We start from the raw sequence: 23343 nt of genomic DNA on the forward strand, positions 1-23343 counted from the left end.
TTAATCTTCAAATCCACGCTTCCTGGTGCCCTCGAGAGGTTCAGTTTCAGTACACTACGACCCAAGATCAAATTTTCAAATCTCCATGAGGTTAGCTAGAAATTATCACCTCAACAGACACAATCCCATTTACATGAGTTTGCAGCTAAACCGGTTCTACCTTCCCACGGGCGCTAATTAGATTCATTAGAGTACTACGAGACCCAAAGTCTGTTACCACGTTCAATGCAACCAACCACGCTTAATCAATGCTGAGCAGGTTATCAAAATACAGTGAGTCACACGTTTGTTCGGGTGTATAAACTCAAGGTGGACATTGTTACATGACAAGTACTGGTTCATTTCTCTCTCGCCTGTTGATTTAGGATTCCTTCCGTGATGGTCCATGTCCTTCAGAAGTGTCAGTACGTTGTAAATGAAATCTCTGAAATTTGGAACAGATCCGCAAACTTGACAGTGAACATAGAGAAAGTCGTATTGGAACGGAAACATCTTAAACATTCAGGCGACCTCCCCATTTTTGTCAGATATCTCGAACGACCTTTTCCACGAGAAAGACATCAATCGCCTGGGGGAAAAACGCGGCCGGGTAGTACAAGGGAGAAGAAAAGGAATTTGGTATTCGCGAGCGTGGATACGTACCTCGGTGTACACGTGACGCGGTTCTCGAAAATAGGCTCAAGGCTTCCGCCGCGTGACCAGAAGGTTTCGTAGAAAGCAAGGTTTTCTAGAGAGGCTACGCCAGGTAGCCGGCCGCTTTCAGATTTATGCAACAGTAGGTAAAACTAGACCACATTTGTACGGGTCCGCGAGCCAAGATTGGCATAATGTCTCCAGTTTCTAGGTATACCGACGTCCGGAGTTATTTATTGCGCTGACCTTTTAGCCCGGTAGTTTCACCACACGTACACCGTACTAGTCCCCCATAAAAGTTCCCTCGACTCTGGCTGAGTTGGCTCCACGGCTTGGCAGAGCCGGAGAGGCTCATCCACTTTTATTCCCATGATGGCTGCTTGTTTCCATTCGACGGTGAACTGGTTGCGTCTCGTCCTGGTGTCGCCGAAAATTGAAAAACACCGACCAAAATCCCTCTTCATTCGCCGTTTCTCATACGTCTTTGAGCCTGTGCTGAAACATGCACTAAGGATACACAAGAAAAAACTTAAACAGACATTCTACATTCTAGAAAATTATAAGAACCTTCTACAACTGGGTTAAAAATGAATTCCAGTTACAATACACTCCCTGAAACGTATACTGATTAGTGGACAGCGGATGTTTATTTTAAACAATTTATTTTCTTTCTCAATATGTTTAACAGGTTGAAAATAATACAACAGTATTTTTAGATTCTTCTAATCCTGTCACTGTTTTAAATTACACCTACTCAGCTTTGTCACAAATGCATCAAACCGCTGTTTAATCACTTGGGTTGACAGAACCCAGAATTGCGAAGGCTCTGCACTTCCCGCCCCATTGGCTAAATTGCTATGATTTTATGGGTCGTTCTGAGATCCTTGTTAACTAGGTAAAGGGGCAAGTTCATCTCAGGTAGATCGAGAATCCTTCCGATCGCAATAGTCGGTGCGTGCCACCTGCTCGAAGCGCAAAGGGATGCCGGAAAAGGTCGACCGGAAATTTTCCCGGTCGCTGCAAAGAATCGCAGGGGTAATTCTGGTGTAACGAGTTGGAAATTTATGACGGCAGTAACGAAGTGATAATAGCCGGCACCCTTCACTCCGGTTAGGTAAGAGTGCACAGGTTCCTGCACCCTGCTGCGTTTGCTCTTATTTCTTCCCCGTTCTCGAAATCCTGAGAAATGCAAGGTCGAAGCTCGTTCTTTTGCACCAGCCTCCAGTTGTTCCGGTGACTTCGAGCCGGTTAGGTTCGACTTTCGAAAAGTGCATCCGTATCTGCGATCTCTCTGCGTGTCGAAGAAAATTTATTCGTCCAACGTAAGTTAAAATGTTCTTCTTGCGTAGATATTTGAGAATGAAGCAAAGGGAAATTTTAGGGTGGGAGGATTATTTTATATTTTGTAATTGTTTATTGAATAAGTTTGTTGGGAACCATCTGTCGGTCCTGCTTGGAAGCTGCGCAAGCTTCTCGATTCGTCGATAAAAGGCCCGTGTGCGTACTTCGCTGCCAGTCAAAGCAAGAAAGAGGATCGAGTGCATGAATCCGCTCACAGATGTCGGCACGATGACGTCTTTTCTCGGTTCATCGAACAATACGTGCCCCCGTGGCCCTGGAACAAGCGTATCGATCCTCCTCCTTGGCTTGGTAATCCCCCGTGTCGAAGACACGAACCCAGAATATCAATTTACATCGCCTCTTTCCATCATCCTGGGTACTCGGAAAATTTCCGATCATGCGATACTACAAAATTCGTTGAAACAACTCCTCACCGCCTGTCATTTCAGTACATACCCTTCCAGGTCTTGTAATCGTTCATAATAAACATGTCAATTCAAGAATCAATTTATATTTCTGTTTGACATCATTCTTGCACCCCAAACAATTTTATAGGCATTCGGTACAAGAAAATTTGTTCAGACAATTTCTCACCCCTTGGAATTGATGATCAGATCCCTGTCTTCCCAGAGACACATTTATTAAATCAATCTACATTTTCTCTTTACATGATTTTTGATTTTCAAAATAACTTTATACTCGGTTGATGCCAGAAAATTTGATGAGACCGTTTTATCACCCCTCGTAATTTCTAGTTCGCAATCTTCTGTACCAAATATTGTGCATGAACCTACAAAATTTTATTTTTTCTCTCGTTATTCTTTACCCCATTCTTCAAAATGTGTACCATGTTCTTTCTTCGAACAATTACAGAACGATCTCAGGTCTCAGAATGTTCGATGCTGAGGAGATCTTCACATCGGTTGGCGAGATCCGCCACCGTTCTCAGTTTCATCGTCATCTATTAGTTCGCACTCGATCCCATTACCCTTACTGGGCTACCAATCACGCCGAAGTTCATATCAATTTATCTGGCCATCCATTTCAGGCGGTGGCCGCCGGTTTCTTTTCCGACGTTGCAAAACACCAGCTGAGCGAAGCCCTCGCGCGAGCGAGCGAGCGAGCGAACGCTATAAGCAGACCACCCCATGAATAATGCATGGCTCAATTTTATAGATGCAGGTGCTCCCGGGGCATTTGCCCGGCGAAACCGCCGAGATTCCCTGGCACCTTTTGCGGGACATTCGCGTTACACCGGTTAGGAAATTCCGGCATAGTTCGCCGGGCCCGCGAGACACACACCACGGCAAAGCGGCATTTCGAGTGCGCATCGGTCGCAGTTTACTGCCGAACGTCACGAAAACCTATTCGCGAACGTGCACGGCTTCTAATGTCGAGGTATCTAACGATGTTTCGCTGATCCGCCATTTGCGCACGGGATGGGGTCGTTGAATGGCCACCTGTCGGTAGCTGGGACACTCAATCATCAGTTTTATGGGATTCATGGTGGTTCGAATTGCGATCGATGTAATAATCTGTTTATTTATGGGAGAGGTCCTTTTTTGGATTTATTTGGTGATTTTTTCGTATGATACTTCACTGATAAGTAGGCAGGGAATTTTTATAAAAATTTTCTACCCAATAGACCTAATAGTTTGATGATTTTGTGAAGCATTGGTCAGAACAGGAATTATTTTAATACGATTCCTGGTTGCAATCCGAAGCTCCAGAGGCAATTAGTACAAATTAGGGCGAACAATCGAAACCATATTGACAGGATTCAATGTAAATCGAGGTCTGCCATCTTCGACTAGCAATCCACGCGAATCTCCCGCACTTCCGCGCATGCAAAATTCACTTATTTCCATTGAACACAATCAGTTTCACCACGGACCGAGATTAATGTCTCCGGATACGGATCATGTCCCCGTGGAAAATAATTCAGCAGCCATAGGCGAGAGCAGCTCGATCCGACTATGCGGATGTACCTCCACTGGATTTTCAATTTAATTGTAACCTGTCATTGATATCTCTTGTACACGATACATCCGACTGCATCGTTGCTTAACATAGTCTTCTGACTCCATCGATCCGACAAGAAGATAACGATAAAAAGTATCTCGGAAAAGCGAGGGCGGCTGGTCTACGAGCCAATTAGTTTGACAGAGAACCGGCGTAAAAATTACATCTGCTGTTCGAGCGCCGTTCGACCATTGCCAATTACAAAGTAAAATTGTAGGGGAGGACGGAGGGCTATTGCATGTTGCGTTATGCTTATTATTACGGGGGAAGATGCAATATTTTAGCGAGCCGGGACGCGTGAAACGCCACCGCGGAAAAAGTAAACCACGATGAGGTTGTAATTCTGCTCCGCCGACACCGTGACGCGGTTCTGGCATTCCGGCTGATCCTGGGGGAAGAAATTGACGTGTGGAATCGGCGCTGATTCCTGGAATTGGCCAGACGACATTCCTTTTGAGACCCTTGATCTGGAAAAGAGGTTCTTGTAGCGGATTGTAAATAGTTGTATGAATGGTTTATTATAAATATTGAGAACGTATGAGAAGTATGATGAAAGTATGAGAACAAAAGAAGTAAAATAAATAAATGCGAGACGTGTGTGCGTGTGCAAATGTTCAGAAAGAAGTGAACCGCCAAGCGGGACAGTCAAAAGAGTTTGTTCAATAAAATATAATATCAAGTCAGAAAAAAGATTTTATTATTTATTATAAACTACGTCTTGACAATTGGTGACCCGTGATAATTGTCAAGACTTTCTGACTTTATATTATATTTTATTGAACAAACTCTTTTGACTGTTCCGCTTGGCCGTTCGTTTCTGTCTGAACATTTGCACACGCACACACGTCTCGCATTTATTTATTTTACTTCTTTTGTTCTCATACTTTCCTTCAGGTCATACATATCACACATAGTTCATGCTACCTTTCAGTCATCGATTACATTCTCAACAGACGTACCACTCACTCAATATTTACAATAAACCATTCATACAACTATTTGCACTCCGCTACATTCTCCACTCTGCACTCTACTAATTATATTCGAGTTTGACCTTTATAATTGAAACGTAGTATGGATAAAAGAGTCTTCAAAGCACTATGAACGGAGTAATATAAAATCGAACACGTCCCGAAGGAGTACACGAAGAAATATACGTAAAGCTGTAATTTTGTAGTGATTATGACAAAATTCGGTAGTACGGCAATGATCCTGTGCACGATCATCTCCGGAGTATCTTTGCGCTTCGATCCGCAATCTGAGGCAGTAGGAAGAGCAGAGCCAATCGGGACAAGCGATGCTTTTAATGTGCAAGATAATTGCGATCCTCTTGCGCGAAAAGATTTATGATATCGTCTCGTTCCATCTCTCTCTCCTTCTCTCTCCGGGTCCTCTCGGCCGGTAAATAAGCATGCGCCGGTGCAGTCGGTGCATAGGTGTGAGGCTTCCGTTATCGCGTGTGCACGTGTACGTTTTCTTATGTAATCCCCGGTGCACCGACGCGAGGAACAAGTGTGCGCACCGCTCTGCGAACCGGCGCGGCGAAAGAGTGCATTACCACTGAATTAATCGCGCGAATATCTACGTAAATGGCCAATAACCCGTGCACCTAATGAGGAATTAAAAGTGGCCCCTTCCGAGCTCTCTCTCTCTCCTTCTCTCTTCGCCTTACGCTGCTCCGACCGCTTTACTTTTCTTTTCTTTGGCTTTATTCTCCTTTCCTGTTCTCTTTTAACTGTACCCCGATTAATTGGGCGAAAGGATTTATGGGCTGGACACCATAAGCTGGATGAACGAACTTCGCGTCGGGCCACGTGGGTGTGTTTATTTGTCTGTGAGCACTCGTTTTTTATACTCTTCCGGGTTTTCGAATCTTGAAGTTGGACTCATAAAGAAGTTAGGGAATGTATACATATGTGTTTTACTCCTACTTGAAAATACGTTTTCATTTTTGACGTCTCCTTTCATCAGCCGCGTTCTTCTTAGTGTGCCATTTCTTTTCAATCTTTCCGATGGAATATTTCGTAAAATGGTAGAAGGTACCGCTAGATCCTAATTGCCGCGAAATACCTTGTGCGTATATTCTGGAGTGTAGCCAAGTTATCGCCGCGATGGCGTTCTGAAAGAAAATTCCTTCGCGCCATGTGGCAGGCGAACGATTTGAACCTGCGTGCGCGAGTAGCCGTGGATTAGGGTGCGTTTACGCTGGATGCAACATGAACATACCTGTTCTGCGATTATACTTTAGTAGCATTATGTATCATATTTATGATTACTAGACTGCGGATCTTTATGCAAAATAAAAAATGTTTGCATTGATTGCAGGACACAGGAGCCAAATAAAAATTGTATTCTTCTTTTAATTATCCTATTAAGCTGAATCTAATACATTGATGTTCTTAAATATTTTTGAAATGTTCACTTCTTTAAATTACAAATACCCATTTTTGTCATAAATGCATAAAATCCGCAGTCTAATGATTACTGTTTAGTAGTTCTTCAATTACAATCGCGTTGATGGGATTTTTCTTACCGTGCATGCTTAAATAAAAAAATTCAGCTGTTTCTCATGGAAAGATTTTTCCAATTCGAATGGTTTCAGAATAAAATAAACGAAACCGGTAAATTAGAGGTTTCATGTTAGTGATTGAGGTTCGTAATTTTTGAATCGCGTGGAGCATAACCGCGCCCTTAGGCCCGAGAATTCCATCTCGAAATCCGTTCGGTCCTGAACTAGACTTCACGAGATTGGTGTCCGTAACGATGGCGGCCTCGTGGGATATTCAAAAAGAGGATGGAGGCCCCACAGGTCCAGGAAAGGAGGAGCGTCGAGGAAACGACGTGGGAGCGAACGAGAGCAAACGAGAGAGACCGTGGCAGCGTGGGAGGGGTGAGAGAAGGAAGGGTCAGAGGAGCGGAGTGAAAAGAGAGGAGAGAAAGTGCGGAGAAAAGAGAGGAAGTCGTGTGGCCGTGGTAGGCGGAGGGCGTAGGGACGGATGACGATGATGGATGGGTCCACGGAAATCCTATGTCCGTTTGCTTTTTGGGCCGCCGCCATCAACTCCTCGGACAACCATGGACGATACGGGCGGCGGCTATGGGATATGGGTCTCTCTCCAGCTAGCCTAGTATAAATTAAACCCCTGAAATTGGGGGAAACTCGGGTGAAAGCGAGAACACTCCCGGGACTTCGTTACGTGAACAGATTAGACATTTCCGAGACCACAAAAAGCGGGGATCGCTGGGAAAGCTTGAAACATAGCAAGAGCATGGGAACGATCTTGGTCCTTGATCTTAGCCCGAGACGTTTTACCTTCGGGACGTGGTAATCTGAAGAGTCCCACACGAAATCCAATCTGTATGCATTTTGACTCTCCTCTCTGGAATTTTTAGGATATTTCTCTACTTCGTATAAGGATTCAATGCCGTCTCAAGATTAAAACATCCGAATCGTCAGTTCCCAAAGAAGTCGGTAAAACTTAGTCTAAGGTTGATTCACTCTCGCAGCTCTTCATTTCCGTGAAACGCAGCGATAGCGCGTCGAGCGCTCGCCAGGGCCATAATTTAAGGCGCTCACGTTGTCCCCCAGTTTAATCAGCAATTGCAGGAGGGTTCGCCGAAAGGGGGAGCACAGGTGTAAATGAAAAGGGAGGACCGCGGACAAAGTAGGACATCGGATAAGCCGACTGATATCCCCGGTACAAATGCATACGTCGCGCGGGGCCATTCTCGCCGCTCATTATCTCGGCGAGTTTCTAGCGGTCCTCTCAGCCTCCTTGTCCGGCTGTCTGCTCGTCTGGCCTCCTCGGCAAAAAAAAAGAAGAAAAAACTACACGCCGGACGGAGAGGAAAGAAGGGAGAGAAGGAAGAAGGGACCTTCTATCAGATACTCTGGCTGTTCTCCTCCGTTGGGGGCTTCCCTCTAACGTTCCCCTCTCTCTATGACTGTCTTGACGTTCTTCTTGCCCTCCCTCGCGTCTCTTGGCGGCGACTTCTGTTGAATTCCTTTTTCCGTCGTCCTCCACACTTCGGCCCAGGTGGCTGTTCCACGCTTAGGACACATCCACTTGGCCGTCTCCGCAAACTATACGGTTCCGCGGCGACGAGAATAATCGCGGCCAGCTGCTACGCTCTCCACGCGAACCGAACGAAAGACGAGGTTCCAATCGGTTCAACGACTCGGTTCCTCGCATTCTTCCGTGTGTCTAACCGTAGCTGACGATGACTCGTCGCTTCTGCCGATCATTGATGGCGATTTAATTCGAGGAACTAGTCTGGAGGATGCTGAACGGCCACGCGGATTCTTCCGACGCTCTCCTTGAACGCTAATGTCTTCGGCCGTTGCGGAAATGGGCTTGGAATGTCTGTCCCGGAGACATCGGTGGAGATACGAATCAAACATACAGGGATATTTTATTGTTTAACACTGAACCTATCATATTTAGTAAATTGATATAGCCGTTGGAAAACATATACGTAAATTGTAAGATGAAATCCCGGATGATCAACTTCGGATCGAAAAAATTCGAGCACCTCCTCCCACGTCTCTGAAAAAAGATTGTTCACCGAAAAAGTGATGAACCCGCGGTCCATATTTCCTCCGAGGCATTCCCCGGCTAAATGGATTACCCTAATCCACCGGTCGGGCAATTTTTTCCGATCAAAAATTCAGGAAGTCCCCCAGCATCCGAGAACGCGACCCTCTCGTCGCGGCTTCGCATAAACAACCGCCGAAATTCCTGAACGAAGGTTGTCTTGTCTGCTCGGCCCGACTTCGTGCTTCTGGTAAAAACCAGGGCTGTCCCCGTCGAGAAGAAAGTTCACCGAAAGCAAACGTGACGCGAGTCGCCCTAGGACGGAAGCAGAAAAAGCGAGACGAATAGCCAAGTCGAAAATATATGGCGGTTTGGACGGGGAACTGGAGGAAGTTTCGATCACATGTTCGGGATTAAAGGGATGCCAACGGAGATGGTTCGACGTGGTTAGTATTCCGCGTCTTGTGTAGTCTTCGGGTTGGACAGGTGTTGGAGTGATCGGCGATTTGAATCCTTCGTGCTCGAAGCTGTTCTAACTGCAACGAAAATGGAGACGTGGTTGTTTATTTCTTCACAAAATGTTGAAAATGATCGCCGAATAATCGAGACTTTGTTGGTGACCGTTGAGCAGCGATGGCAGCCAGCAGCGGAGCCATCGGAAACACCTGAATCCTCGAAATATCCATCGCAGACGTTCTCCGGGGCGGTTCACCGGATTCCTCGCGATTAATCTGAACCTCTGTCAGCAGCATCGGCCGGTCATATAATCCGACGGGTCTGTGTGGCCCGGAGGAGGTATAGAGGCTGAAGAGGATGAGAGGACGAGGAGGATGCAGAGAGGGTAGACCGATAAAATTAATGGGATATCTAGGGTATCTAATCGAAGAGCGTTTCAAGGCCTGGCCTTAAGGTGCCCACGTAAAGCTTAGCTTAATTGGGCAGCGAGTGGTGGCCGCGCCTTATTAGCGGGTTACAACATCCGGCTAGCTGGCTAGCCAGCCAGCTAGTTCGTCTGAAAAGAGTCCTGCGCGCGTGTATCCTGCGGCGGCTCTGAAAGGAGACCAAGCTCAGCTCTCGAGGAGAAGCGGAGAAGCGGAGCAACTAGCCTATAATAAGCCAGTACGGTTGTGTACGTTCTGTTCTGTTCCGTTCCGTTCCGTTCCTTCATGCTGCGCCAGTGAAGGCAGACCCATAAATCTCTCGGGCATACTCCAGGGGACATTTGATCCTTGCGTAACCCAACGCCGTTAATTTATTGCCCCGCGTTTAAAGTCACCTCCGTCCGCGAGAGAGCAACGCCGCCATCAGAACATGCCGGTTCAGCAGAAACCCAGAGGGTACCTACCGGCCCAGGTTTTCTTGTTATCGACCTATTTAACACCCCACTCATCCCCACAGTCGCAGATAATAAGGGCTCAGCTTTCGCTATCGGTCGCAAGCTCGGAAATCGACACTGTCCTCGATTGGTCAGCTTTAGGTATCTATCTTGACGGATATCAAAAATAATTAACAAAATTGAAATTTTCTGAAATTAAGTATTATTCAGACCTTGATGAGAAACGCGAACAACACCGAAAATCGTGAGCGATCCTAACTTTGAGGCCACGGGCTGTAAATCCTGTAAGAATCTTTCGGCTCAGCTCACAGTTCACCCAGTGGTACCACCTAATCGCCACCGGCAACGTTGTTCCAGCTGTTCCAGTGTTCCACTCGCTCCGATCAACGGGGAAAAAGAAAATCTCACACCCTCGTCTCCGGCACGGCGCGCCCGTGTTTCCCACGACGTGCTCGCACGATGAAAACGCCATGAAATTCTTCGTGCCGGTAAGGCTGTGCACCGCGGTGATTAATTTGCCGGAGATCACGCGCGCGGATAACGCTTTCGCACCGTCTCAAGGACTCTCTCGTTGCGCGCCTAGGATCGAAACTAATATTGTTACCTCGGCGCCTACCTTTCCGAAAAAAAGACCCAGTAACTCATTGCCGAGTCGAGTGAACTTTGTTCGGAACGCTGGATAGCTGGATCTGTACTTGAGCTCGTTTTTTTCTTTAAAAATCGTCCCCGATTTATTAAGATGATATTTTTAAATACTGTTGATCCCTCTCCTTTTTTGTAAAATGAGAATAAACTCATTTCTTTTTAAATTTTCACTTAGACCACTTCCATAATTATGGGCACAAATGGTATCCGCTCATTTTGCGCATACCCATTAAACAGTAGCCTAACACCTCGAGGAACATTCCTGCCGGAAGACAGATAATTCAATATCGTAGAATTCATTCCACAATCTACTAATACATACACCATTTTCTACACACATGCCAATTACATTCGCAGGGAGCTCGTCAACCTAAATCGAACAGTTCAATGTCTAATCCGCTCTCCGTGAATAAACTCGAGTCGGAAGCGTTATCGAACCGTCGAGGATATTGGCAATATCAGCAACCCAGTTATTAGCGTAATAGTCGTTCGCAACGAAGTTATGGTTTCTTAGCGGCGAAGGTGTCCGCTCGTCGTTTTATCAGGCGGATTCCGTGTCGGGAAAATTGATCGAGCCCGTTTGATCCGCGGAATTTGGAGCGGTTTCGTAGTTGCGACCGTGTTCCCGTCGAGGCAGCCTAACGAGCTTATGGTCTAAAACTGGAGTATTCTTCCGATATTATCTCCGTTCTACGTAGGACAAACGAAGTTTAATAGGAAGCGGTCCGAGTACCAGGAATCAGTCAACGACCGCTTTTAACTTGTCGGTGGCATGAGACGTGTTTGTTGCTTTGCCACTTTGACCACAGTTGACTTGGGCCAATTACTTGGACGGTCCACGTTCTTCTATCCCGGGGTAACACGGGTACACGTAAATCCTTCGTTTGCCGGTCCCTGGCAATTAGGTAATAAGCCTGTTATCGATAAAGAGGCGTGAACTAATCGGCGCGCGGGCCTGGTTCTCGAGCGTGACTCCTGGCCGTTTCATTATTCCGTGAACGCTTTGATGATCTTCTGGGTTAGAATGTAGTCCATCGGCCGGAGGAGCCACCTTCATTAACCGTCTGACGAATGAACATTAATAAGTCGCGCGGACGACGACGACGACGCTGCAACAGCAGCAGCCGCCATCAGCTGCAAGAGCGCAAGAGAAAATCTCGTCACGGACCTCTTTGATGAAAGTTTGCGGGTGTCTATGTTTATCCCGGGGATCCTTTGATTGGCTGACTAGAACTCCAACTTCGCGGGAAACCTGGCCCGGACCTATTTCGGGCCGGATTGATCGCGGCCTGTTACTCAAATTGACGCGCACTTAGTGAACGATCAATATTATCGGGGGAGATTCGGGGAGCTTCCGAGATGCATACAGATTGCCACGATTATTTATTTCGATGCACTGGATGCTAGGGCTTGCTGAGGACCTCGGGACTGCTGTAGAATCGATAGCAAATGGTCGTGCATGAAAATACCCGTCGCTGTTAAAAAATTTGATAAAATGCACTGGTCGAGGGAATCTCATTAAAACTCACTCCGTTGCACTAACACGCTGGAAGCCATCATCCTAGGCCGGAGGGAACTAGAACAATATAGTTAAAAGTTATAAGTAGCCTGCGGATCTTTATGCAAAGTAAAAATTGTCTGCATCGTTTGCAAGAAATAGAATGGGAATTTAATGTTATTCCTTCCTTAGTAATCTACGTGCACGGTAGTGCACCAGCCAAATTCTCGCACTACCTCCTTTTACACGAAACAACTTAGCCGTTTTTTAGAGGCTTATAACTCGGCACTGGAGACAGATTGAGAGATGTAATTTCGTACACTTGTTAAATGCTATCATGTCTCAATATTGACAAAACATTAATCTTCCAACATTAGTAGGTTCCGAGATATAGGACCTCAAAAATCGCTAAATATGTCACTGACTGACTGACAGATCATCAAAACCTTTTGGGAAAATTGCCCATTGACCTACAAGCTTGAAATTTGGTATATGGGTCCACCATAACAAACACTCGAATTATCAAAGTTTGAAATTTTACACCTTAAACGGGTTGTATTGAAAAAAAAACATTACGAAATAGGTACGTAGGATAGAACATAGCAGCATAATATACATAAGTATACGTTTTATTAGCTCCGAAGTCGCAACAAATACTGATGAAAAAAACAATTGTTCTAATGTAAACAAAACAAACTGCACCGAGCATCGTGTATCGTTACTTTTTAAACCAATGGCCATAAAAGGTGTTAGGTAGCGGCCAAGTTTGAATAATTTAGGCCTCCACGTAACTCTTTAAAAATTAAATAGCGTTTTTCTAAACTAATTTTTACAATCGCTTTTTTCAGTATTGCAAGAGGTATTTCTAAGCTGACGAACTTGTTTGATCTCACAATTTTTTATGGCCATAGGAACTTGGCTCCTGTTTACAGGATGTTTTTGTTGGGATTTTAATAGACGAGAAATCAGATATTGAAAATTTTCCTACAATTTTGAATTTCATCGAATTCTGCTATAAAAGCATAAAGATCCGCAGTCCAGTTATAAGTAAGGAGGCTAGAGATTGGTACGTTGTTAATTTGAGACCGTAGCCTCGGGGAGGGTACAAGAGGGCATCTTCCCAGAGTCGTTCTCTCTCGGACCTCTCGGTCCAGTCTTGAAGGGACGGGAGAGAACCCTCCGAGAAACGGTGTCTCTCTCTCTCTCCTCTCTCTCTCCTCTCTGCTTGGAGGAGAGTCGCCATCCGTCTTCATCGGCCGACAGCGCGACGGGCGGCGTTTGCCTCGAATGCTCACCAAGGAGTTTTCTTCTTCTTCTTCTTCTTCTTCTTCTCCTCCTTCTCCCCAGGCTCCCCTCTTCTTTTTTCCCTCCCTCGTACCTCGAATATTCTCGTTTTGCCCTCTTGCGCTCGTGTGGCAACAGCCAGCCTAACCCTTTGAGATTATGCCTGCGCGAGACAGTATGAAGGCTCGCACCGACGCAGGCTACCTCGAAGACCCGTCCTAACCGCTCTATCTCTTTCTCTCTTTCGATCTGTACATGCACACGACTTCTCCCTTTCCCTTGCTCCATTCCCGAGCACAATTAATATTCTTGTTCGGGATTCGTGTACCGCCACACCGAGCGCAGATCATGTCACGGATATCTGTTAGGTATCTATCATACGCGGAACTGCGCCCACGAAACCGGCGAGCTTTGTCTGCATGGCAGTTTTGTCTTCGCGTGCGAAAAATTCCAATGTTTAGGCGCAGGTTGCTGGGCTATATGTAGGCGTTCATTCAATCAGTTGTCCGAAGCGATTAATTGCCTTTCCAGTTTCCTTGGGTTTCATTGCTGAAGTATTTCTGCATTGAAAATTTTCCTTGATGATCAGGTCAACATTGAAAGAACTTTTCTAAATTTTTGTATACTGTTTTGTTAATTTTTCTCTAATTTCGATCGATTGTGCTGGTTCTCTCAAATAAGGAACGTGGATGAGTTTATCCGCGGTTTCAAGGGAAATGATTGTCGAGACACGTGCGATTGATCGCAGAAGTCGGCGCGAGTTGATGCATTAAGATACTCGGTTGAAGGTTCACGAATGGTACAAGAGAACTCCATTTATGCAAACGAAGCTTTCCTCGCCGTTATCGGAAGTAGTGTCAGCCACTTCTGTTATGGCAGTGACGCTTGCTGCCTCCTGGTCAGACAAATGACTTTATGCTGCTCTCTGGCATTCTTTATCTCTTGCATTTTTATTAGTTGCCCAATTCCATCGCCGGCTCTAAAGTTCTGTTAGATAACCTACGATAAATTCTGCAGTTCTTAATTCTTATTTTATAACATTTATTGTTTTTCGAGGAATGTGCTTGAAATTTGTTGTTGTGACAGGTGATTTTCTTAAATGGGAAATTTAAATCGCTTCTTTGGAATGCAATCTGTGGTTTTACAGTGTTGCTCAAGTTTTCCACTCTGTGCGTGTACAGCTGTAAGTGCAGTTGCATCGTTATCAGGAGAGTCGAACTTATAAATCGTGCTCGTTTATCCAAGCAGACAGACCCGAGGATCAAGGTCAAGCTGCCCCATTCATCCTCTTTAAGTATTCCACTAGATCGTTGAACTGTTAACAAACCTGCTAGGGATGTTTCTATCAAATGCAATTATAAGGTGCACGATGTAGCATAAACTAACATCGAAAATCTAAATAAAAAGAATGGTCCACCTTGGAATCTCCGTGCCGGTCACCTGTTTGAGTGATTCAGAGCCTGGTACCCCGAGAAACCATAACACAGAAAGAGTAAAAAAATTTTTTAGCAGGAAGTTGCTCGAAGATTATGGTCTCGGAATGAGTTACACCCTGCTCCCCTATAATCTATCGCACCAGATCAGTCAAAAAATTGTTTAGCAAGATGTTGGTCTAGAATGATGGTCCACCTTGAAACCTCAATGCAACTCAGCTATTCAGACAATTTAGATCGCGGTCCCCCAAGATTCTATCTCAAATAACTTGTAAGTTATTTGTTGTACAAAAAAAAATGTTCAAACAAATGTTGCATGGTTCCTAGGTGGACATACAGTGCTGCAATAAGATTTTTGTTATTTCGATTTTTTATCAAGATATAGAGGTCACCTTCACTTTATTAAATAAGTGATATGATCGATATAACTTCCCATATACAAGTAGGTGCTGGAACTGATACCCTCAATTTGAATAAGTACATATGGAAAATTATTTCGATAATATCTCGTTAACTATTAGATTTATAATCTACGAAGGTCAATACTTTTTTACACAGGATTTTGTGCTTCATCCGAGTTCGATCAAAAATATTGGGCATTCTATTTAATAAACTGAAGGCGACCTCCATATCTTGATAAAAAAATCGAAGTAACAAAAATCTTATTGCAGCACTGTATGTTCCCCTAGGAACCATGCAGCATTTCTTTGAACATTTATTTTGTACAACAAATAACTTACGAGTTATTTGAGATCGTCACGTTACGAGACTCACCCTGTATAACAGAAAGAATGACAAGTTCAAGTGGTCTAACAAGGACAATCGATGTTTGATGTTTCAGAGAGGAAACGAGGCCGGCAAACGTACACCCGATACCAAACCCTGGAGCTGGAGAAGGAGTTCCACTTCAACCGCTACCTGACGAGGCGGCGTCGCATCGAGATCGCTCACGCGCTGTGTTTGACGGAACGGCAAATCAAAATCTGGTTCCAAAACAGACGGATGAAGTGGAAGAAAGAGAACAAGACGAAGGGCGAGCCGGGTTCCGGCGACGGTGACACGGAGATCTCGCCGCAGACATCGCCGCAGGGTTGAGAGTGCCCCGAGGAGTGGAACTTCCAAAGAGGTCTCATCTCTCTCAGGGTCATCAATACCTTGTTTCCAGCACTACCTCCTACCAAACCACCCCCCGCGCAACACTCCGCCAGCCCTGCAACCCCCCGACGACCTCCAAATACGTACTCCACTGAAAAAGAAGAAGAAGAGGAGGAAGATGATACAACCAACCCCCTAGCGCCCACATCCAGCCACACATACACATACACACACATACACAACCCCCTGAAAACAGCAATGACGCTTATTTTGTCGTGTTAATCACAAGTTGCTCGTACCAAAAATGGAGAAGAGAGACGAAGGGAAATATAGAGAGACGAACGTGTGTAGCCGACTGACAGCGTGGATATGATAGTGAACACGTGGGACAGGACGATGACACAGGGACGAAGATAGCCAGAGAGAGAAACGGAGAGAGAGAGAGAGAAAAGAGAGAAAAATATATATATAGTGAATGAGAGGAAGAGGAAGCGGAATACGAGATAAGGCGAGGACACAAGGGAATACGGAATGGAAAACGGGACACACGAACGAGTCGGATGAAGATTTATAGGGACACGCGATCTTATAATAATCGTAATGTAGCGGAACGCCGAGGGAAAGAACGGATCGGAACCGAATGATAAAAAAAGAAACAGTAAAAAGAGAAACTGGATCACATGCTAATCAGAACCGCGTTAACCTCTATTACATTTAACCGAATGTAATTGTAACTAAAGCCTATATAATTAACGATAGGGATAAACAAGGAACGCCGGAGAGGAAAAAAGAAACGAATATACGTACTTGAAAGAGTCGCGACGCCGCTCGTAAGAATTGCGAACGACCTAATTGTAAGTAGAAGTGCGAATGCGAACACCGTGGATGCGTGTACAGTGATATACATATACATACAAATATATATATATAGAAATATATATGTATATGAGAGCGTATACAATATATACGGCAACGACGCGCCACGCTGAGAGAGGGATGAAAGGGATAAGTAAAACAGAGAGAGAAAGAGAGAATGTGCGTCCGTGTATGTATGCATCTGAGTGTTGATATGATTGGATATGTGTCTGTGGAGATACCGCGCGAATATACCTTAGTAAAAGCGTTTTATTATTTATTCTCTTACGTCGTACAAGCGTAGAGTCGTAGAGCTGTTAGGCGAAATAGCGGAGAAAGAGGAGACTGTCGCGTCTCTGTTTAGCGAGTAGGTGAACAAAAAAAAGAAACGGTTTAGTGTTCTGTATAGTGGAGGATCGTTTAGATAGGTTTTTTCTCGACCGAAAATACCGCGGTGGCTCAGCGAGGGTATCCAGGTAATCGCGAACGTGCCAAGTGTGATCATCGGATATGTTTTCTCCAGAGGATCTCGAGAAGAAACGCTTTGAAGAACGTGGAAACCAATCCCGGTAAACATCCGCGCACACGAATAGAGCAGCAAGCTGGAATAAATTCGAGAACGGTGATACCAGTGAAAGAGCGAGAGGAAAAAGAGAGGGAGCTAAAGTGTTAGTGTGCTTGCAATTGGTTTAATTCCAGTGATTTTCGGTGATCAAATCTCTTTGCGGAATCGAGCCGCACCGATGAAAGAGTGGAAACGGTGGTTTGTGCGAGAGCGGAGGCCTCCGGCGGAGCAGAATCGAGCGGATTTTTGACAGTTCTTCGTCAGTGGCGTCGACAAGGTCAGTCCAGAAATTATCTATGACATCGTATATTCATTTGCTGTTTGGTTTTCCTTTGAATCGTACTATTTCGTCGGTTACTGCTTGAAGAACGTGTCAGAGACTCGATTTGTCCGTTATTTATTTCCGTCGTGATTTCGTACACCCACGTCATCCGCTTCAACAAAGAGTGCCTTCGACAGTTCAACTTATTATTACAATTATCTACATCTTTCACTCCAAATCAATTCTTCACGCCAAAGCTCTCGTCATCTTGACGTTCGCTACACATCGTATACTTTTCTTTGCGTCTAGATACCTAATTTTGAGACTGTTGAAGACATCTTTTTGTTTACAGAGGCGCCGACGTTACCGTACTGATTTCGTATAAATAATGAAAGCGGCGATCCTCGATACAATACCGAGACCCAGCCGATTTTCGCGAGCTTTTTCGAATGAACTGGTCGGCGCAAAATTTACCGCTGCTCCGCGCGACACGAGGCCAAGTTACCAAGTGATGTAATTCGTAGCGTATTTTTGGAATAGGATGCTTTCGGCATGAAACCGCTTGGCACCTTAATAGCGACTCTAGAGAGCAAAGCCGCCGACAGAAAACTCTACTCCGCCGCGAAATGATTCAGAGTACCTCTTTACCCTCTTCGAGTGACCGGCGTGTTAGCGTAGGTCGCGAGACGCGACTATCAAATCATTATAAATGTCGAAGCTAACTTTCACAATTACACATGGTCCAGAAAATCGAATTTGTCATCCGTGTTGCATCGATGAGTGCTCTGCGCTTCGCCCTGTTGCTCCGACTGGAATGATGTTCATTAATTCATTAATTCATTCGTTCGTTCATTCACGGGTCAAACTTAGAGGACTCTGCTCTAGCCATTCTTCATTTGTGCTCATAATTATGAAAGTAGTCCAAGTTATTACGAGCTATGAATTTCTTTGCAGCTTCTTTTCCATGTTCTTCAAGACACTCTAGCGCTACTATCGTGGCTATAAATTGTTTGAATATTGAGTATCAGCTTGGACACTTGAGGCAAGTCTCCAAAGAGCAACAGGACCAGCCGGGTTATTCAAACAGCAACCCCTAGTCACAATTTTCATGTCCATTTCAAGATTCTGTCCGGATGCGGAGCATCTGCGCAACGCGTTAAGCGTGCCAAGCAGTACCGAACTAACAACAATCGTCGGTCCGATAACAACTATTAATTATCGATGCCCGGCGCCGGGCACGCGTGGCCGACACGTCGGAGAACTCCGCCGCGGCGAAGAATTCTTGTGCTGTGTTTGTAAACCTAGATCGACATTAATTTAGTTTCTACCTTGTATACACGCAATCTACGATTACACGTAATAAACGATAATTAACGAATACGTAAGATAATTGTATAAATGATTAGAGGAGGGTATTTAAAGCGAGAGAGAGAGAGAACGAGAGAAAGAGAGTGAGAGAGAAAATTTTGGAAAAAAGGCGAAAAAGAGGGGGCGAACACGAGCCATTTGAGGGGAACCTGGGCGATCTTTGTGGATCTCGTAACGCGGGGCGAATTTCGAATGTCGAAAGGACAACCGTCGCGAGAACGCGCAAGCGTTTCGCGGGGTTTTCTTTTCGAGTTCGTTCGACCCGCGCAAGTAAAAATGGAGAACGATCACGGGGGAAAACGGGAGATCTATGGAACTGATATACGTAATACATGGTCCAGCTCGCGCACGCGCATCGATTGAGCACCGGCCGGCCTTTCTTTCTCGAGAGATTTATTTATGTATAACTTTTTGTCCTTGAGGAGCAACGAACTGTGAAAAACGGAAGATCTTCGTCGACGATCGCTCGCTGTCCCTCGCGAACGGCCGATCTTCTCTGTTTCTTTTTTCGCGAACCTGGGGCTTGGGGAAGAGGAGAGGAAAGAGGGAACACACCACCGAAACGTACGTTTATCCGGCGAAAGGGGTCGCGATCCTAAATTGCCCGGGCAAATTGGCGTCAATTAAGCTCGATCGCCGCCGACGGGCTTCGTATCGGTCTCTCGGTTACGGGTTTCCGTAAAACTTTTCAGGAAAGAGAAACACCGACGATAAATAATGAATGAAACGTCCGCCGAGACACTGCCCCGTAATTGCATGGCTCCGCTGATTATCCTTCGTGTCTCGATTGCCGCAAAACATCCGCTATTTTAATTGTACACGCCTAAACGAGGGGGAGGACTGGACGAATTAGCTGCGTCTTCGATACCTCATTTTTTCGACTCGCATCTTTTCTCACTGGCATTGTTTCGTATTTGGAAGTCTCTAAAAATCGAGACGCGTTTTAATTGCTCCATTTTCGTCCGTCGATTTTTATTTTAAACACACCGCAAGATTTTTTAAAGGAAAACTGATCAAGTCAAATCTTATACATTTTGAAGCAAGTGTGATATTAAAAGAATTTGCAAAAGAAAATCGTTCATAACTGCTTCGAAAAAGAATTGTGGTTCCCTCTTGCGACTAAGTTTAGACATTTTGAAAAATTCTTGATCACTGATGACAAGGGTAAGATGTCGGGGTGTCAAGCGCGTCAATCAGAGTAACATCAACAACAACAAGAAAAGACGCGTCGCGAGTCGAATATCTTTCCGATCAACAAACCCGCCGGAGGTCAGCTGGATTGTCGGTGGCTATCGATTACGATTTATAACCCCCGCGATGAATCGATTAACCTCACACGATTCGTGGCGGATTTTTGCGCGTCCCGCGGTAGGTAAGTGAGACATGTGTTAATTCTGGGTACATTAATCAGCGATACGATCTATGTAGGCCAGGTAATGACCGGCATTGAAGCGTTAGGGTGCGGCGCTCGAGACAAAGGAAGTATTTATTGCCCGGTTACGTCACTGTATCAACCGTGTTACGACATAGTGTTGAACCGAGAGCGCAGGCGAAATTTCACGCATAAATGACTGCCTGACAAACCGTTTTCTGCGACTTCTCGCGACCGCTCCGGTCGCCGGCATTAATCCTGCTCGTTTCAGTATGATCGGCAAAAGGTGTTGGGTCGATCGTTCTGTCTCAATTCGAACGGCGACCGGCATTGCTAACAACAAAAAATGAAAAATCGTTTCTCTGCCCTGTTATATACCGCGAGACGAAAAAGATCGGCAGCCGATATCGGCGAATTAATCACCGGTGTCTCTCTTTCTAGCGATCGTTCGCCACTCGTGGAAACACCGGCCGTAATCAAATCGAATTGTGCAATAATATCTCGTGTTACTGAATATCTCTGCTTTAAGTTGCAAAACCGCCGGAAGGCAGATTTCCGTGGAACAGAATAATAAAGAAAGGATCGGCGCGTCGCGATCGGGGATAGCGATCGTCGAGCGATCGTCGTGAACAACCAGGCTAGCTTAAAGTGAAAATTTTTGTATCCATTGGATAGCGAACTACTACTTATATATATATAGAATAAATATATATATATATATGAATATATATATATACAAAGAGAAAAAAAAGAAACGCGACGACTAGAGAAGCGGGGGTGGCACGAATCCTCCGCCGACCGGGATGTGTAAAATGCAAATTATATATTTTATCTTTACTCTTATATAGTCGCGTAAAAATTAACGGATATACGTAATTTAAACAAAGTCGGAAACGAGTGCCGTGATTGTACCGTAGAGTTAAAAAGCGCGATGGCAAAGAGGATTAAAAACGCCGGTCGAAAGGGGGGAAACGAAGAGAGAACGAGAGAGAATGAAAGTGAGAGAAAGAGTGAGAGAGAGAGAGAGAGAATACGTAAAAACCAGAGATAATAGGCGGCAACGGTGTGCGCACGTGCGAAGTGAGTCACTAAGCTAGCGCTTAAACGATAAGGTTCACGTCTAAAGCCTAAGTCTTAAGATGATAATTAAATAGAATTAAGGAAACGGGCATGTCGGTTGCAGCGAGCGGGGGCGGTGGTCCTAGGAGAAACAAAATATAATAAAGGAGATGTCGATCGATCCTTTTACCGAAATCCGTGGGGTTTGCGATCGTGTACATAGAATCGATGTGTCTATCCGGGGAGAGCTCGCAGACTCCACAGATATAAGAGATTCCGAGGCAGAGCTGATCCAAAACGCGCTTGACATCCAGCTTTCGGCCACTTACGTTCATGTAGCTCCGCGTAATATTTATTGACGCCGTGTTGCGCGCAACAGGCGCACCCTTCTCCCTTATGTTTTCATTACATTGTCCAATAAATGTTTTTTACAACCGCAAACCTTGCTTTTCTCGCACCGGATACCCCAGAGAGAGAGACTGTTCTACCGAGTAATCCTCCCGGAGAGCCTGTACACGATGAACTTCATAAACGCACTGCTTCACTCGGTTTCAAATTAAGTCCGCAATGCATTTAAGATGAGTTTGTCCGTATAAGAAACATCGTGTAAGGGCGTCTTCGCGTTTCAACCCTCATACGTTCTACCGAACAATAATTCACTCGTTTTATACTACGATATTGAAAGATGTTTAATGAATTGCTGTTTGTGTCGTGAGACGGATTCTTTTTACTGACTGCCTTCTATTTGCTTTTTTATAATTGACTGCCATGTCGCTCGTTCATAGAACATTTTTATTTTGCATAAAGGTCCGCTGTCTAGTTATAAACGAAACACAATTAGCTGATTCTAGGTCTAACATCTCTTGCGCAAGAATCCCTAATGAACGTGTTAGGGTTGAACCAGTTGCGGCCCTCTAACGAGGACCAATTTTTATTTTCACCCGTAACCGATATCGTCCAATTTTCGCAACATCAACTCAAAAGAAAAATCGACATTACCTTGAATTTGTTTCTGACATAAATTGGCATTTAGAGTGTCTTACGTGTTTGGTAGCTAGAGCTGTCCCAGATATGGACTCAACGGTGTTGGTTACAGGTTGCCGAAGATGTTTCGTTTTTTTGAAGGGTGTTTGATAGAGCGTTTTCATTTGGCAATTGGCGAATACGAAGCCACGTCCTCGCACGCCCACGCGCCGAAGAGTTCCTGACCGCCTGTCGCTCTCCGGACAGGCGTCGCTAGATTTCGTATACCTTTCTAGGATACCTGTGTGTATCTACCTAAATACGTAACGGAAACGGGAATGGCATCGCCATCACCGTTCCTCGGAAGGCAGCGCGAGATCCATCACTACGTGTGCCGCAACACGAACGCGTTCATCATCCCGAGCAACTCAACTAACCGTCTTTTTTACGATGCGAATGGACACACACACGAGGAAAAACGAGGAACGAGAAAAGAACAGAAAGGTGTCATATCGACTTCATAACGAGAGAGATTGTGAGAGAGTGAGAGTGTGTGTGAGAGAGAGAGATTGTTTGCTACATTCTATAAGATCACGCGTACCGCATTCTTCCTGACGTTCCACACCAAAAATACTGAAACCTGCGGATGTTCGTGCGGATCCATGATCTTAGTCGCCTATTTATAAAAGAAGAACGGGGAAAATCGAATACTATTGCGTTCACGGTAACATATGTATTTATTTGACTGGCAACAGAACGCAGGAACATCCGTAGCATAGTGATATATGTCGTTCAGAGTTTTCTATCGGCTTTAATTTCCACCGCGAGATAGAGAGAGTGAGAGAGAGAGAGAGAGAGAGAGAGAGAGCGAGAGAGAGAGAGTCTCAGAGTGTGTGAGGGACAAAGATAGAGAGAGATTGTCGTAAACGAGATCTCGATTTCGAATTTTGGCGAATAGCCGCCGCGCCGAATCGTCCGATTCTCCGGAAGTTGTACAACCGCGATGCATTTTGTAAATACAGACAAGTAGAGAGAGAGAGAGAGAGAGAGAGAGAGAGAGAGAGAGAGAGAGAGAGA

At 45.1% G+C, this 23343-nt stretch overlaps 1 protein-coding gene across 9 annotated transcripts in view; it reads left to right on the plus strand.

The window, feature by feature from the left end:
• Positions 1-23325, plus strand: part of Antp (homeotic protein antennapedia) — a 176875-nt gene extending 153550 nt beyond the window's left edge. For all 9 annotated transcript variants that reach the window (XM_076422354.1, XM_076422349.1, XM_076422347.1 and 6 more), the window contains one exon: positions 15569-23325. In XM_076422354.1, coding sequence (XP_076278469.1) covers positions 15569-15822 — 254 coding nt within the window. In that variant the 3' untranslated portion in view covers positions 15823-23325. The remainder of the gene's footprint in view (positions 1-15568) is intronic.
• Positions 23326-23343: the final 18 nt, after the last annotated feature.

This window comes from Lasioglossum baleicum, chromosome 4, assembly GCF_051020765.1.
Source record: "Lasioglossum baleicum chromosome 4, iyLasBale1, whole genome shotgun sequence".
In the NCBI taxonomy this organism is placed as follows: domain Eukaryota; kingdom Metazoa; phylum Arthropoda; class Insecta; order Hymenoptera; family Halictidae; genus Lasioglossum; species Lasioglossum baleicum.